Here is an 18469-nt window from a genome sequence, read left to right on the forward strand (position 1 = left end):
TGGGGGTGAATGTGCCACAAGTCAGAAATAATGCAGGCTGTGATGAGTTCAGGAGCTAATGACTTCAACTGAGGGTAAAGTTCTGCTCAAGTTGCAGGATGATTTTGAGTCCTGGAGCCCCAGGAAGTCATGGTGGGGGGAGAACAGGTAGAGCTGATAATTACCTCCATTCATCTTCGCCGGACCCCAGCACCGATTCATGACGGTGCATCTCAGCGCGGATGCACGTTTGATGAATCTCCCCTTAAAATGAGCCGGCCGCTGGTGGATGGAGGGCCCACGTCAGCGCCTGCGCCCTCATTCATCATCTCATTAGGACCCTAGCCTGGGCTGCTAGAGGGGAGGAGAAGCTGACGCTGTCATTGTGTACAAATGTATCCAATTTTGCCTCTTTTCTCTTTTTTTGGGGGGTTAAAGCGCAGTCTGTTCAATTCCCGAGGCTAGCTGATGATTTACAGTGGGGGGGAGGGTGCAACGTGAATGTATCAGGGGCAGACAGAGGCACGGTTGTTTACTGCCACGGGAATCCAGAGTCATTACAGATTGGGAGCAAATGCCAACTCTTTAAGCAAACCGTGTGAGTGTTATTTACAGGAACGTGCTTCCCTCCAGGTGTTGATGCGGACCTGGGATATGAAGGAGCGGGATCATTCCGCTGAAATGTTAGGGCCATTATGCGGCAGGAAATGCAGAGGCAGTCCAGGGAGTCCCTGTTTGCTCATTTTGCCGCGAAGGGAGCAGTAATAAAAGCTCCCTGGTGTTTTTATAATCTCTCCACGAACGCACAGAGAGCTTTTCAGCAGGATGCCCCGGACACCCCCACCTTTGAACACCCAGTATCTCCGAAAAACAACGACGGGTTCATTTATTTATTACTACTTCAGCCAGTTTCTCAAATTCTTTCCTTTTTTCCTATCTTAACGACACGATTGGATGCATGATATTTTACTCCTCGTCCTTTTGATGGCTTCATCTCTCCATTACGGTGCTGATTACCTGTAGCATAAGCATATATTTATATATTCACATATGTGTAAATACATAATACCAAACATTTTTGGCTGATAAATTCAAAGAATACCAGAGTATCGTTTTCTCCTTCAACGATTCTCATGAGTCTTCAAAAGTCTCATGTGGACAGATTTCTATTATCCTTTGTCATTATCATTATCCCCTGTTACAGATGATGGGTGTACAAGTATGAATTCACACATAAAAAAGGTGTGTTTCCAAAAGAAATGAGTAAAACACACCTCTCTCTCTCTCTCTCTCTCTCTCTCACTCTCTCTCTCAGCTTTAACCCTTTCACAGGGTCACAGGGAGGATGCTGGAGTCTATCCCAGCTGCATATGGGTTAAGGCAGGTTACACCCCCCTGGATGAGTCTCCAGCTCATTGCAGGACCCTGTGTGAGCATCTAAGGCTTGGCCCCTACCTCGGCAGTGTCCTGGAGGTGTCCTTGAATACCTTGAGTATTAAATACTGAACACTACTGTATATTTTAGTGTTGTGTGAGTTTTGGGGACTTTCCACAACACTCCCTTCCCCCACCCCTTCACTGTAGGACTGCTTACACAGGCAATTCTGTTCTGGGCTCAGTCCAAGTTTAACATTAGTGTGGGGGGTAAAAGGTGGGCTTTGGGCTTATAAAGCAGCCTGCAGTGAAGTGCGAGAGTGAACGCAGCTGTGCCTTACACAAGTCCACACATGACTACACTCCATTTTGCTCTGCTATGATCCGGTCAGCCCTTTTGGAACCTTGAACGGAGAAATCTGTGATGTAAATGCGCCGCGTTCACATGCTGGAAGAGGAACCTTTGGCCATCTATGAGAGATGTGGCTCCATCTTGCCAAAGGCAACATTAGTTACCTTTGGATTTTTCATTTATGTGTGACTTTGGTGAAAAGCTGTAATTTATCACCGGCGCTGCAGTGGACTTGTTTTACCATACATGCTTTTTATGTCCCTTTCTGCCGCTTAATTGTGCAGCAAAGCCACATTGTGATGTCATTACCGGGAAAGGGAGATATTTTAGGGCCCTGCTTTCTTTTATTTGGATGCTGTCTTCATCCCTTGTTCTGCAGAATCGCTGACAACACAAAATCTTAATGCCAACATTTGAAATAAAACCCTGCCACTACCGAAGGCCAACAAAAGAGTGGTGGATTTTGAATCGATTTATTATGATTTCTTTCTTGAGGCAACAAATAGTAATGCTGCGCTGGAAAATGGCTTCATGGGAAAGACAACACCGCTGCCACGACAGTTTATTTAAAATATATGTGAGAATTTTTGTTGCGGTTCATTACCGAGTTCACAGAAGCTTAAATTACAGCGCCTGCAACCACCTCCGAACACAGCACAGCTGCAGCACTGCTTCAAACCACAATAACTGTATAGACACAGCAGGGCAAAGGTCACTGGCATGAAACAAAAGCCTCATTTCTCTTTGTGATGATCTAATAATGATCTAACATTCGAGGTTTAATTAGCCATTCGTTAGATTTAAATGGATATTGAATGCTTTTTTTAAAATATGCAATAATCTCCAAGGTTTTCCACTAATTTATGTGGGATTTTTATCAAACTAGTTGCATTAATGACTACATTTGGGCTTAGTCATCTCCAAAGTGTGAAATTTAACGAGAATTCTAGACTTTTACTTCACTTTTAAGGCTTTTAAAAAAAAATTTAAATGACATTAGAAAGATCTAGCTTTTTAATTTGAACCTTCAATTCTGAGATTTCCAAGTGCTCATAACCTCTTATCCATCTAAGTCACACAAAATGTTAAATAATATAAGACACAAAGTTATTTGGACTACCAGGTCTGCTCAAAGGAATGTCTTAAATTTAAATTGGCAATCTTGGGATCTGTCTCAGACGTCCTCGGGTGCTCTCTTTTTATAGAATTTGGAGATTCTCCTATATTGTTCAGCCAGGAATATGTACTCTCAATATCACCAACATTTTCTACAGAGCGTTTTCGGCCCAAAACAGCCTCGATTAACCTCTGTTGAGTTGCTCGTCTCTTACAGACCAGATGTGGTCTTGACCACAGTGGAGACTCTTGTGCTGACTTGAGAATGCCAAAACAGCTCACAGCAGCTCCTCTTTAATATATTTGGTAAGAACTCTGTGTAAATTAAATGGAATCTGATTTAACACATCCATTTGAAGTCATCATAATTCAAGTGTGAATGTTCTATAAAACTTCCCTAAACATCCGCCATCCCTCCTACTCACACACTCAGAAATAGACCTGTCATCCTGCCACCATCCCCTTATCGTCTAACTGCTTACAAGCCTATTTGCCTGTGACTGACAGTGATGTGATCCCTAAAGCTCCGGGCTTGGCACCAGATCGCGCCTAAGCCAAATTAAGCCTCTGTCATGCCCACCCCCCACCTCCAGCAAGTGCTACCCCTACCATGGGAACCCTAAATCTTTAATGACAGTGGAGAGCTCTGCACGCTCCCATGACACACAAAAGCGGTGACATCTGTGTCTGCAAGTGCTGCACTCCAGAGCAGTCTCATCTGTTCCATCTCCGCTTTTTAAGGGAAATCAGATAGAAAAGTTGAAGGAGGGTGAATGAAGGAGGTGGTGGACATAAGGAGGTTTAAACAAAAGATTCTTTCACTCAAATGATGTTTATGTCTGTGTCCAAAGGCAATTGAATGTACAAAGGTGATAATGATGCAGTCTCAAGTCCCATTTCTTGCAGTTACAGCCCACCTGCTTGCAATAAACTTTTACTGGAAACATGCATAATCATTTAAATTTACCAGTAAAGTACTTTTTAAAATGGTTATGACTAAAATAAATATTTTTTTGCATTTTCAAGGTTCATAAACACACCCATAGGACCCCTAATTTGCTACCTTAAGATGTAAAAGAATTCTATTTCCATCTGCTTTGCCTCAAGTTTAAACAGCTTTATGGCAAACAACATTATTCATTTATTTTTTAACCATACAATGACCAATAAAGGTTTTAAAAACGTATAAGGTCACAACACAAACGCAAGTTGGTGTAATATCTGAGAGTTAAAGTATGTCATTCATATGCTATCCTTTCCCCAGCACCACTAAACTAACCTCTATCACTGCTGTAAATTTTTGGTGATCTATATCTAAGATATTTCAAAAAGCAAACCATTTGTAATAAATGTCTGAACTGAAATATCTAAGTTTTACACATAAATTGACATTAGTTATTTAGAAGTAATTTGTGCAATTAATCGATTTAAACACAGTTTAGCGGACAATTTCAATCGTTTATAGAAATAATACCTTTTGACCTTACTTTGGCTCAGGCAGTGCTGCAGCTACCAATCATTTCTTAGGGTCCTTCTCAAAAAAGATGGCGGCGTCCATGCTGTGCAAGAGAGTGGCAATGTTAACTAGGGTAATAAACGGGCTTTCGGTCTCAAAAACGGTAATTACTGTAAAGTCACCGAATGGACTTCTCTTGCAGACAGCGTCTTATAACCCTAAACCGTTAAAACTGAACATAAAAGAGCCTTACATTCCAGACAAGAACAGCGAGAAAACCCCGGAGTGGCAGAAGACGGCCCGGTACGATAGTAAGCTGTACGGAAGATACGGTTCGGCGTCAGGCATTAGTCCTGAGTCGCTTTGGCCCAGCCATAAACAGCTGGAAAGTATAATTGCGGAGGAAAATGAATGGCATCCTCCGTTAGAGGAGATGCTGAAGAATATTGAAGCTAGAGAAAAGGAGGAAACTGAGAAACGCTTAGCCAGGTAAGTAATAACGCTGAAGCTAACACCTCTGCATCCTTTATCGGACACAACAGCGCATTCCACCTGTACAACGTTCCATACATTATCTGCCCCCTTTCCCGTTGAAATATAAAGCATCACTTTAAGTTGTGTAACTTTGTATTTTCCATTATCCATTAATAACCAGTTATGCAGTTAACATTGTATGTTTTGGTCGGGCTGTCAGTATCCTTCCCAATATTCTTTTTTTTTTTACATTAATGTAGGCAATTATTTTATTCTGCAATATGGTCAATATACAATTTAAGATGTGTTTAGATTATTTTGTGCCATTGGCTTTAAATTATTTAATTTATATTTAATCCAAGAAAAAAAACAAGTGTCCATCTATTCACACAGATCTTTAACACGATTTGAAACAATCAGAATTAAAGACAAAAACGTGATTAGAATCTTATTTCCATTCAGTTTCACCTACAGGTCGACATCTTCTGATACACGTGTTGGCAGGCGGATTGTACAATTGGTGTGATTGAAACCATTAGCATTGATTTATGAAAGCAAAACATAACGTGAATTGTTATTACTAATGTGCTATTGTCATTTTAAATGCATCTATCTGCTCATTAGGTTTGACTATTCTTTTACCAGCTATATAATTTAAATAAAGTAATGTGAATGTTAATCAAAACCAAAATCCTTTGTACGATAGTATGGATGGTTTTCCAGCCACCGGCACAAATCTATTAGAGATTCAACATCTTGATGTAAACGAAAGATTCCCTTTTTTCTCTGTTAATTTGAGAACCTTCTTTTTTCCACTTCTGTTCCAGAGAGAAACTCATAGCAGATAACATGGCCAAGATGCCGAAGATGATTGCTGACTGGCGAAAGGAAAAGCACGAAAAAAAACGCAAGCTCAAAGAGGAGAAAGCCCGCCGTGCCAGGTTGTTAGCCGAGGCCAAAGAGCGCTTTGGCCACGCAGTAGACCCCCGCAGCAGCAAGTTCTTGGAAATGGTGGCTGAAATAGAGAAGGAGGAGAAGAAAAAGAAGAAACTATTGAAACGCAGACTGAGAATGGAGCAAGTGGGTGCTCCGGACACACCTCCCAGTGCCGCTTCGTAGCCTTCGCTGGAGTGAAAGACGCATCCATAAGACAGATGTGCTATTGAACAGTTTAGGACATTGACTCTGTGACCTGATAGCATTTAAACACATCTGGATTAAAGCAAAGTCCAGCTACATTTTTGTTGTCTTGTAAAACAAATCAAGATTTGTTGTTTTGTTGAGCATATGGCTGATGTATTTAAGTTGCTGGTTAATATCTGGTTTAGTTCCAGATATTTTAAGATACATGTAAGATGACAGAGTGATGCCCCCCTGTAATTGACAACAAAACACCATTATTGTGTCCATTACAATTTATTTATGCAAAAAATAATTTATATTTGAGCTTTTTCTTTTCACACTGATCCAGCTCTGCCCAAACACTGAAACCAAAGTAAATTTAAAAGAGCAGTTTGGTACCACGGCCCGGATAGTCAGAGCTCAACCCCTTTATTTACTGTGGCTTCCCATTCCTATAAATAAAAACTAAATTGCTAAAAGTTATCAGCAGATCCTTTTCATATTCATTGGTGATTCAAATTTAACCATCATACCACAGGAAACAGTCACTACATTACCTTCATTAAGTCCAAAGTTATGTTTTATATTTAAGATGAATGTCAGCATTGTGAATGTGTGGCCCCTACGGCCACAGGGTGTATAAGATAAGTCACTTACACACTGCTGATGAAAGCTCTTCAGAGCACATCAGGATCCTCCCAGCTTTGTCTTTCAATGTGTCATGCAGAGCATTAACATGCATGAAAAGAAGATCCTGAGCACAGTGAAAACTAACTGGCTCTCATAATTAAAACTGCTCAACAGCATCAACTGTGTGGGAGGAAAGTCCATCGTGAGGACACGTTCTCCTATAGATTATTGTCTTCCTCCTCACCAGGGTCAGCCTTGAGTTTCGCCAGGGCAGCGTGTATCCTGAACAACGTACGAGATTCCATCGAGTAATCTTTGTAGTTGTGTCTGCAAAGACAGAAGAGAAGATTCAGGCGTGTCGGCCTCAGGAGACTATATTTAGATGCTGTACATCGCACATAAAGCTATCAAACCTCAGGCTAGAGAAAATCCAAGGTCTTAGATCATATGTGCCTAGAGCGCCCTCTATTGGCCTTTAGAGGCACTAAGCGTGAGTACGGCACAGCTGTCTACCTTCTTAATTTAAAGACTGAATTAAGTCCAAATAAAATTAAATTAATGGGGAATAAATAATACTATCATAAATGTAGCTACTACAGGAGGAGCGTTCTTATTAATAGAAGACATAGAAAGGTAAGTCTATTAAGTTTGTTGTGCCAAAGACACATTGGAGTAAAACAAGTTATTCAGACAGAAAAACAAGAAAAAAGAAAGCACAAATATCGTTAACAGAACTTAAAAATGAATTGCGAGAAATAGCCCCAAGTTATTTGCATGCAAATTTCTGCTCTGTTTTATAGTACTATTCCATATTAGCACTCGTGACAACGTAGTAACGGTAAATAATGTAACAGTAAATAGTGCATTGAGTATGCAAACAAGTACATAATTAATGTCTAATCTTGTTTGCAGACTTTTTGTGTTGTGTCATGAGGTTTATGTCTAAGAACACAGGAAGACCAGCTGCTCATTAGGCGTCAACTAATGGAGATAAAGAAATGGACTTTTATGAGTGCGACACTCACTTCTTACTCTACATGAGCCATAATCTAAAGACAACTTATTACTAGTGATGAAATGTAAGCGCAGTCGCATACTGCGTATGTAGTGTTCCTAATCACTCTTCTTCCCTATGTTTCATGTTAAAATAAGGTTATAAAGTAAAAGGTTCAATCGCATTTTAATGCTGAATTTACAGTTATATTTGTTTGACCTTATCAGTATCATATTAAATGTTTAAGCTTTTGAATGCACACTTTATTTGGTGTCAGGGCTGAATGAAATGTACATTTAGAGACTGGAATGTAAAATATGATTTGGAATGTAAAAGGAACAAATGTTGATGCAAATGTACATAATATCTATGGAAGTCAGTTCTAATGTCCTGCGTTCCAAAACAGTGAAATCAAAAAGAGCTGGTCCGGCTGGAAAACTGAAGCTCTCACTTCTGACTCTGCATGAACTGTAATCTAAAGGTGCTTCTGCTCACAGACTTGCTGAATTCCCTGAGAAGCTTCAGGATATGAAGAGTAAACAAGAACACATCCTGCATTTGCTATGTTTAATGTGTTCCAAGTTGATGTGCCAGTTTAAAGCAGTTTATTCATTTAACTGCAACAGAAGAACAAACTCATAAAGGCTGTGAAAAGGAGTGAGGCAGAGCTCCTGGCTCACAGGTTCTCCTCCGTGTCAACGAAATCTATATTTTAACCCACTTTTTTCCCTCTATAAATGTTACAAATGTACACAGTCTTGTGAGATTTAATAAAAGAGGATGATGTTACTGGCACTGCATCACAAAGAGCTTCGCTCAAGAGTTTACTAAGACAAAATCAACTTAAACTGTGGTTTGGAACTAGAAAAGTTACCTGGTGGTTACTTACTAACTTCCAAAGCAAAAAATGAATAATAACAGACATTGCACGTGTGTGTTTGAAGGGTGGGGAGGGCTCAATTTCTGCTTAAACAGTGAATAAATGTTCATCAAACAGTGCATGAATAATGACTAAATGTTCATTCCAAGAGCCTCCAAACTGCCAGAATTTGGTAAGATATAAAGCAAGATATAAAAAGATAGATATAACATATTAACCTGAAAATGTAACTTCACTGAATGTGTAAAGAAGGCACTTACTTGGCCTTATGCAGCAGTTTGATAGCCTCGTCTCTCCTGCCTTGGTCAACATACAGCAGACTGAGCTCCACCAGACAGTTGGGGACCAGATAGTGGTCGAACCTGATCTTCTTCTGACTAAACACATACAGATGGAAAACAGGTTTCTTCAACCCAAAAATCTACCTGTCCATCTTCTCCCACTCTTTCCCTCGATAGGTTCTCATACACACCTAAGGTCAATTTAGAGTTGCCAATATGCAAATAACAACGACTTTTACTCGGTGACCGTTGGGGGTGTACACTGGACACCGTTCACTCACACACTCATACTGAGGGTGGTTTTCCACTGCCGTTCACCTGGAAAACACTTCATGGAAGCACTCCTCGGCAGCCTGGAGGCAACCCTGGTTCTTGAAACACAGCCCCTTCAGGAGGAGAATCAAGCACTTATCGTCCACCGAGTATTCATTTTCTGCAGCAGAGTGAGAGAGCGCACGTTCAGATGAGACGCGCTCATGTTTTACTGCAGCTGTTTTAGGTGAGCGGCGTGAGCTCGTATTACCAGGCGCCGCCAATAGGGCGCGCTCTGCCGTTTCCAGCGTCTTCATCATTCCGTCAGTTAAGTCTGGTCGCTTGCTGATCACGCTGAAACCGTTCCACATATACATCATTTCCTGTGATGAACGAGTGAACACTGAGGGGACACTGAATCCATAGTGTGTGTGAGTGTGTACACGTGAGACTTTACCAGCGCCGGTACCGGCAGCCTGACTGGACTTGCAGCCTTGTAGCGCCGGGCTTTGCGGATAGCAAACTTCTCCGTAGGTGGGGACTTCCCTGCTATCTTTTGCTTGAATGCTGGAACATTTCTACGGACACAAGATACATCAAAATAAATACTGAAGGTGGCATTCATTCTGGTGACCACGCAGTCCTTACGTCACATATTAAGTCAAACCCAAAAGCCTGCACTTATTCTACTACTTACTGATTTGACCCGTATACAGTTCTGTGGTTCTCCTTTTACTCTGATTTTGAGATTTCTTGGTATATAATCAGTCAAGCTTTCACTGATTCCTCACTATTGGATGCACCGGTGCAGCACTTTATGAACGATCAAAATGTATCCGCCATCAACATCTGCATTAAAATACGACAGGCTTGTTCCCTTTTGTGGTCATTTGTATGTGCTTCATTTTAAACACTTACTTTAACTCCTTTGCAAACAGAAATATAACCCCCATAGCTCCTTAATCTACAGCTATGGGACCTTTTCTCGAGCATTTCTCGTGTGCTCAACCATCAGGGGGCTGAGAAGCAGTGGGTTCTGGGTTCAAGACCAAAGCTTGGGTGGTGTTCTGGTAGCAGGGGAGGGAACCGGGACACCTTCATAGCACTGCTGAAGTACCCTTGAGCAAGGTACCAAAACCAAAATGCTCACATAGGGACCTGTGATGAGCTGGCTACTCATCCAGGCGTGGACCCTGCCTCCACCTGTATGCAGCTGGGATAGACTCCAGTGTCCTCCTCGTGATATAGCGGTCAAAAAAAGGGGGGAAAAAAGGTCTTATCAAAGGAAGCAGGTTCAGACATTCAGAGGCTGGACACCTACAGAGCGACTCTGAGGCTTGGACCCGTTGGATGGACAGCTGGACATTTACTCCTGGCACGGGGCTGAACTTGGGGGTCGCACAGTAGCGAATGCCAGACCTCAACATTCTGGGAGTCACCTTCCAAAACTAAAGCCGTATGAAACTCACAGTTACTGACTGGTGGTCTGTTGGTATAACTATATCATCTGTCCATCTGCCATTGATTCACCTGTCAATAATCTGGGTTAACATGATGCTGGACTCTGCAGAAACACACCCGATCACCTCTGCGTCACAGGACCCGCAAACCACACACACGCGCACACGCATGCGCACACACACGCGTTAGAGCCTCAGATCAACCTGATGTGCTTGTTTTTGGATTGTAGGCCTGTCAGCATGCTACACTGACACAGAAGGGAGCTTTTTAGCAGAACCTTTTTGCTATGATGTGCAAACAGACCCCAGCACTGGTGCCACATATGTTCCATTGTGGACGACGCAGTTGTCGGAATACAGGGACCTCTGGACCGTGTGTTTGAGTGAAAATTGTGGAAAAGATCAGTATTTGCTCACCTAAAGAGCTCTACCTCGTCCTCTCCAAACGGCCTGGCCTCACTGTTAGGCAGCATGCTGAGGTAAGCAGCTTTCATGTAAACATACATGGCCTGTAAGAGACAATCAAAAGGCCCAAATTCGCTGGTTTTCTTCCAACCCGTCTCAGCCCCACCGCTGTGATGACTCCGTACCTTTGACCAGCGGCTCTCCTGGCTCAGCAGGTCTGCATAGAAGTAGGCCATTTTCCAGGCACACTTATAGGTGAAGCACCACATCAGCTCCCAGTAGCACATGTGGTGGAACTGCTTCCACGCCTGCTGGGCCTTGCAACCATCTTCAAATAGCTTCACTGCCTGGTGGAATGAGGATATTATGGAAACAGCAGTTTGATACAATTATGCGCAGTAACGCATCCTCTGCAGCCTAAGAGAAATGTTCACTTTGTTTCCAATACTCAAACTAATAATCAGTTCATGCTTCTGCAAAAGACCTCGTCAATGTTCCCTTTGATTTCTTCAGTCCTGCCCGCGAAGAAGAGGAATATTGCTCCCTAGAAGGTAAACATGAGACAGAGCTGAGCATTACATATCAGTCTGCTAACTAACCTTCATTTGCATGTTACTGGATTCAATTTGCAGTTTTGTGCGTGCGCGCGCGCGCACACACACACACACACACACACACACACACACACACACACACACACACACACACACACACACACACACACACACACACACACAGTCCCAGTTTATTCTTGGATGTGGGCAAAAGGCGGAACAGAGAGCGGGATAGTTCATTTTGGAGAATGTGATGTAACATTAGCACTGGTGATGTAACATTAGCACTGGTGACAGAGCACATGGACGGCACCACCGCAGCAGGATGACCTGGGGGGGACTCAAATGGCAAAATGTCACATCTTCATTTGGTAATTATAGGGATGCGGCAAATGGTCCTAAAACAAGTTGAAGTGATGAGACACAGAGTCTCGTGGGATGGAAAGGCCCACATTTCCCATAGTGCCCCTCATATCACAAATTGTGATTTTACAACAAAACCACGTTCCCTTTGTTTCTAACTGGAATCTTTTTTGGCTCCTGATCATAAAGGAATATTGCAGTGATAATAGTCATCTAGACAGACAGAACAGAACAGAAGAAACACAATGTTCAGGGCTAAGAAACTCCCAAAATTATTTCAGCTGTAAACATAAATGTAATCAAGCAACTGGATACAAATGTAAATGCAATCCAGTGGCTGGATGCATCTGCTCATGTCATACAGGCTATAAACCAGCAATATAGGCGTTAAGATATGGGATAAGACTTTTGCATTATGATAATGAGTGTTTTACAGCATAGAAATTAAACTAAAACTGCTCCCTTATTGGTTTGGTGACATCATTTGTTTGTATTTCTTAAAAACAAATGACTCTCTAAGGAATATTAAATATATTTTGTCCTGCGATGTACTTTAAAGTCAAAAGATGAGCGTTCCTCTGCCTTTTGGTTGTGTGGATAAAAGCCCTGCTTCCATCTTTTTTTCCCCCTTCAGGTTTTTTTCTTCCATTTTTAGAAGAAAAGCAGCCTCGTGTGCTCCTGCAGAGTCATGTTTTGCTTACTGACTGACACCCACCCGTGGATAGTGCTGCCGGAAGGGCTTCAGCAGGCTTTCGGCTTCGGTCACCTCTCCCTCACCAGTCCCTGTGGGGTAAGAGCAGCCACATTACCACAGACAAAACTTCCCGGGACTGTGAAGAACCTACCAAACACCGTAAATATCATGTAGCAATTGGATGAGATACAGGACTACCTAATATGAAGGTGAGAAAGGTGTAGTAGCAGAGGAGCAGCAGCGCACACAGCATGGAGCGCAGGTTTTTGGCTGTCGCACCTTCACGTAGAAGGCCCAGACCATACTCCTAAAATCAGGAGGACATGAGCTAAACACCCTTCCAGTTTCTGTTAATCAGCCATGCCCCTCCCCCCACCCGAGTCAAACACTTTGCGTCACACCTTGTCTCCGGAAAAGCCGGCAAATTCCAAGACTTTAAGGATCCTCGGAGGAAAGAGAGAGAGCGTCTGTAAATAAGAAAAAGCAGATGAGCTGTGTGGCGCACGCTCGGGTGTACACACAAGACATCGGTGAAAATGAGTCATGGCCCACCAGATTAAACGCCCCTATTCCAAACGATATCCCTCCCTGGAGGTGCTCATGGCTGGGTCCTTTAAGACAGTGTCGGGATTTGACCAGGGCGTGCAGCTCTCTGTGCGAGACGGTGGGAAAGCGTGCAAAACATGACTGACTTTACAACACCGACCTCCTTTCAACAAACAACCTCATCGGTTCCAAGGTAGTTTTCTCTGTCAACTGACAGGAAGTGCCAGGAAGTGCCAGGAAGTGCCAGGAAGTGCCAGGAAGTGCCTCAGGCCACCACCTCACAGGAAGTGCCTTCCTGTCACCCACATAATTTGGCACTTCCTGTCACCCACATACAATGCAGTCCTCCACTCCTTCCAACAGCAAAACAAACATTCACACCATTCCAGGAGACCCAGTGACTCACCACCATGTGATCCAGCAGACAAAGGGGAGACACCCCAACAGAAACTAGGTGAACGACCCGACCAACGACCCTGCCAACGACTCTCAGGTGACCACCCAGATCATCAGCATGCAAATGGTCCACAGGGGCTATATATTTTCAAGCTCTCTCCCCAGCGATTTCAGAACTGAAGAAGCCTTCTGGATAGAAGGCGAAACGTCTTCAAGAGAAGAAACCCAGTCCAGTTGACAGAGAAAACTACCTTGGATACAATGACCTGGATGATTGAGAATCTACACAGACATCCTCATCGGTGTAAGAGCGCTCCTTCGGATCGTGTCAGAATTCTACGCATTTCATCTAAAACCTCCAGCTGAGCCTGTTTTTTTAAACACTCCAATGAAATCAGAGTTGGTATTTCTGTTTATCGTTTTAGAACAGTTAAAACACTGCGGTGCTGTGGTCTTTTTGTGGTGTTCTAATACCGTCAGACCTGCTCTGCTTGGCAGAAGGGTCCTGGGGGGTGAGAAAGGCTGCAGAACACAACCTCAGTCACTATAGTGAGCTACATAGGGGCCCCTCAGGGAACTGCCCTGCCCCCCTTCCTATTCACACTCAGACTTCAGACACTGCTCATGGTTCTGTTTTAGAAGGCATTTAGAGCCGAGTACAGAAACCAATCGCAGCTCAATTTTTGTAAGACAAAGGAGTTGATGGTGGATTTCATGAGTTCCCCCCTAAGCTCCCCAGCATCAGAGTGGTCATGATGGAGACTGTGGACAACTCAGTACGCGGGGATCCATACTGACAATAAACTGGACTGGACAGTAAATACCAAGACACAAGACAGGGACTAGTCCCCTCGTCCTCTTGAGGAGACTCAGATCTGTCATCGTCTGCAGGATCATGCTGCAGATGTTTTACAGCTCACTGGTCTCCAGTTTGATCTTCTATGTCGGGCTGTGCTGGTCAGCTACAGCCAAAATGCTAAATAAGATCATCGGGAGAGCTGGTTCTTTCCCGGGACTCCAACTTGAGTCTTTAACAGAGGTGGATGGGCAGAGGATGCTGAGGAAACTCCTGAACAATAAGACACACTCTCCTAAAGCAGCACCTTCAGCCACAGACTGAAACTACGAGGGTGCTCCTCTGAATGCTACAGGAAGTGGCATTCCTCTCCTTCATTGACCTTTAAATGGTCAATGATACTTTCCCAGCCTCTGCATCCCATAACGGTACTATGTTCTAATGCACATGACACAATTGCATTGTGGGAATAGCAATAGGCAGCATAGTAAAGTCTGAAACCGCGGTACACCTTTAGTTTTAGTTATGGCTCTAAAAACAGAAAACCTACGTTTCCCATAATGCAACCTAACAGCAGCTTTTATACAAACGTGCACTTAGTTTCAGAGGCTTGCTCACCACATTGCACACTTCCTCACTTACTTGTAAATTAGGTAGCTGTTTCGCACTTTGATCCCACCTTTGATAAAACTCACCATGTTCTCATCCTGTCAAACACACAAAGACCTTAACAGAGAACGTAAGGACACTTTTGAAGGGCAGAACTTGGCTGTTAAATAAGAAATCTTTAATGAAGGGAACGTCTGGCGAGCAGTTATAAAATACAGACCAATGAAAGACAATAAGCAGCAATAAAGAAAAAAGTTATCATCAAGAAACATGAGCAATACTGAACCTGCAGGAAGGTGAGAGCAGCTCTCTGGAGTTGGCACTCAGCGTAACACACTTCAGCATGAAGCTGCACTGCAGACACACAAGCACACACACATTCACTTTCACCTTAAAGTATGGTCAAACACTTCCGCGGGTCTTCTCCTTGGTTTAACACAGATTAAAGCAGGTCTATCTCTACTGACGACCCCTCCACGAGAACGAGGATTTATGAATCTGAGTTTTCTACTTGAGGTGTAAAATCCACATAAAGGAAGGCAGATCAATTAATCTGACTTTTTCTTTACTCTAATCTAGGCCCCCAGCAGATTAACCGGCCTCTTTTACCACCTGAGGGGGTCCTATTTTACAGAGACTTCATCTTTAAAACCAACAAATCCGCTCCACTTTCTGGATGGATCAGGGTCTCACCTTCAGTCAGTGGTTCTGCTAACCTGTTAGCCAAACCTGGCGATTTACGTCGAAACCTGGAAAAAGAAATCAGGCTTCAATGATATAGTCTTGACATTGTTATGACCGCTCTAAAAACAAATAGAGCTGTGCACACCTTTAAGGAAAGAAGGTAAGGAGCATTTTTGGAGGTGTGTGAGGTAGCGTTAGCATAAGGAAGGTGATATATATATACTGCATATATACATATATATAAAATAAGAAACTGTGACCTGTTGCAGACCTCCTGGGCATTCTTCATTGTATTTCCTGCCCTGCTGATGTCATCGTGCTGAAAAGTCATCATGGCCTCCATTTCCAGCACTGTGGCGTAGATAAGGGCATGGTACATGCTCTCGTTCACTCTGCATAGGAACACACGGAACGTCACACAAACAGAAGTACTGTTAGGGGAGCAGCCGCTGCATGAGCTCCTCATTTCCCTGCTGGGAAAAGATAAGAGTAAATACAAGGCGCCCTTTATTCTTCCTATCGACTTTAGCGCCTCTGCTAGTCTTGCGCGCTTGAGTGTTTATTTTGCAGCGCTGACGTTCTGTTGAAACAGTCAGACCTTGGGCGTCAGCTTCAGCAAACAGCTCATATCCTGGAGAACTGAAGCTCAGAGCCACCCTCCGGTCTCAGCTAATGGGAACCCAACCAAAGCCCATATCTTGATAAGTCCACCAACAAAAATGGCAGCAAACCAGAAGGCAGCACAATAGATTACACATTCAAAACGAATAAATATGTAAACTTAAATGCTTTAACATGCTACCGATAAAACAGCAATTAGTATTGTGACCAATATTCAACAGTATTTCAATGATTAGCGTAGACGGGGACCAAATATGACTTTATTAGTCAACTAAACTAGAAAATAGTCACTTGTTGTTTACTGAAATGAGCGCTCAACACTACAATGAATGCGATTTCTATTTGGAAGACGTAGGCAGTGCACCAACGGCCACATTAGGCTTCCACGGACACAGAAAGCATGTAGCGTGTACCAGCAAGCGCTGTTCTCACCAGAGGCCCAGAGAACCAAGCATGTCAAGTGGAGCAGATGTCTGGAGGCACAGCGGCACGCAGAGCCTACATGGATCCATCAGCGCACTGACTGAGCCAGTAAACTGAGGAAATCCTCTCGGATGCAGAGCCGTTTGTTACCTTGGCCGCAGCCTCTCCAAGCTCTCGCTGAAGTGGTTGTTGAGGAAGAGATCCAGGGCCTCCATACACTCATCCAGACACTCTTTCAGGGCCATCGGCGAGGAGCTGCCACACACAAAAGGCATCGATCTGTCACTGACTGTCCACCGAAACCGCTTTGCTTTTGACCTTAGCCTCACACAGCTTCGCAGTGATTCCTGTGCAAGTTGTGTGTTTTGTTGCGAGATGTGTGGTCGCCACGCACATCTGTGGCGCCACCGTGGGCCTCAGTTGCTCTGGTCACCCATGTGGGTGCGTTCTGTGCATCCGAATGGAAGAGCAAAGCTTTTATTATATAGTTTTGATGTTTAATGGTCATTTTAATAAAGTGTTCTCTGATGCAGCAGAACAAAGGGCTCCTTGTCAGGTGTTCCTCGAACATCTCCGGACAGATGATAAAGCTAACCACTCTTCAGGTGGCCCAGCAATCGGAGCTCAAGGCAGAACTCTAAAACAAATAGGAACGGTGGTGTGATTAAGGCGGTGCTGAATTAGCTGCTCAGTGATGTCAGAGCGCTTTGTTGCAGTCCTCCACAGGCCGCTGAACACAAATGTTGCTGATTTAAAAGAAGCACCAATGTGCGAGGGCAAATAACACTTTTGTACGTGAAGGGAACATAAAATGCTTTTGGACTTTTTTAGGTTAGTCCGTCAACTGGTTGTTTCCGGTTTCTTTTTGGTCCCTGTCATGTTTTCATCCTACTCATAATTTAGTGATATGACACTGGCCAATTAGCCATCTAACTGGGTGAACAGAGGGGTAAACAGAGGGGTAAACAGAGGGGTAAACAGAGTGGTAAACAGAGGGGTACTGCGTGTCTGTGCTGATGCAGTGAGCGCGTCGTCGTGCATTCCGCAGCATCTGCTTCACTAAAGCAACCTAAACTATCTTCATCTAACCACTCAAACATCGCAAAGCCTCAGCTGTGAGTTAATGCTCTTGCAAACTTTAAGAAAAGGAGCAGTGCGAAGGTCTATTTGCTTCTCCTGTCCCAGATAAGCGTCTAGTCTATTTTCCCTTTTTTAATAATAACCATTTAATTCTTAACCGAAAGTTTATTGGCACAGACAGAAGAATAAATGTTGCTCCATACTCACTTCTGAACAGCATTTGGGTCTTTCCCATTGGACATGTCCTCTCTCGGGGCGGCGTGCGCCGACGCGACACCTGTCAGGTAAACTCGGCAGCACTCGCGGGAAACAAGCATCAATCCCGCACGAACGCCGCCACTCACGCAGGTTGGCACGCGGGCAGCTGTGGACACACTTCAAACGCCAAAATTGAGTGAAGTTTTACTCGTTTAAGGTCACGTAAAGCGCTCCGGGGCGCAAGCACGCGTTCGTCCGCGGAGGATCCAGACTCCTCCTGCGTGACGTCACCGCCACGCCTACGTGACACGAGTTCATACGCAGCTCCCGCAACTCTGCGTTTGCGGTGAAGGTGGACAGATGTTGAGGAGTGACGTTGGCACAAGTCAAAGTCAAACATGAACAGATCAATTGCCCGTAAAAGTCTTAGTGTCTCATCTTAAACGCACTTATTTATAGTCAAATTGAAGTGTACTTAAAAACAAGGGGGTTGCAGTTTCTTTTTAATAAATAATCAACACAGAAATAAAAGGAGCATTAAACCTATTATTTTCCTCTTACATAACAATGACAAGAAGATATACGTAGATACCTGCAATATGTATTAAATTGGTCTCTTAAAGGAATTGTGAATAGAAATTATTAACCATCAAGAAAGAAAAGTGTCCAAATACATAGATACTGGGGAAACAGTCACAGTTTAGTGGCGAGCTTCGCCATTAAAATATAA

The 18469-nt window shown here is 43.5% G+C and overlaps 2 protein-coding genes across 4 annotated transcripts; one reads left to right on the plus strand and one right to left on the minus strand.

The window, feature by feature from the left end:
* The first annotated feature begins 4323 nt into the window (after window positions 1-4323).
* Window positions 4324-6186, plus strand: gadd45gip1 (growth arrest and DNA-damage-inducible, gamma interacting protein 1). The gene is made up of 2 exons (XM_003964322.3): window positions 4324-4766; window positions 5579-6186. The coding sequence occupies exons 1-2, from the start codon at window positions 4366-4368 to the stop codon at window positions 5868-5870; spliced, it is 693 nt and encodes a 230-aa protein (XP_003964371.1). The 5' UTR covers window positions 4324-4365; the 3' UTR covers window positions 5871-6186.
* Window positions 6152-18012, minus strand: LOC101068908 (tetratricopeptide repeat protein 39A). Of its 3 annotated transcripts, none has more exons than XM_003964323.3 (18): window positions 17749-18012; window positions 16612-16716; window positions 15678-15809; window positions 15427-15482; window positions 15020-15087; window positions 14767-14831; window positions 12939-13038; window positions 12788-12853; window positions 12585-12693; window positions 12408-12475; window positions 11260-11319; window positions 10961-11122; window positions 10788-10879; window positions 9368-9488; window positions 9182-9293; window positions 8977-9091; window positions 8638-8754; window positions 6152-6830 (listed from the first exon to the last, which is right to left on the minus strand). In XM_003964323.3, the coding sequence occupies exons 1-18, from the start codon at window positions 17856-17858 to the stop codon at window positions 6722-6724; spliced, it is 1767 nt and encodes a 588-aa protein (XP_003964372.2). In that variant the 5' UTR covers window positions 17859-18012; the 3' UTR covers window positions 6152-6721. The 3 variants fall into 3 exon arrangements, with proteins under 3 accessions (XP_003964372.2, XP_011601901.1, XP_011601902.1); XM_011603599.2 differs by having other exon boundaries at window positions 12582-12693; XM_011603600.2 differs by lacking the exons at window positions 16612-16716; window positions 17749-18012 and having other exon boundaries at window positions 12582-12693; window positions 15689-15809.
* Between the last annotated feature and the right edge of the window lie 457 nt (window positions 18013-18469).

Source organism: Takifugu rubripes, chromosome 5 (assembly GCF_901000725.2).
Source record: "Takifugu rubripes chromosome 5, fTakRub1.2, whole genome shotgun sequence".
Classification (NCBI taxonomy): Eukaryota; Metazoa; Chordata; class Actinopteri; order Tetraodontiformes; family Tetraodontidae; genus Takifugu; species Takifugu rubripes.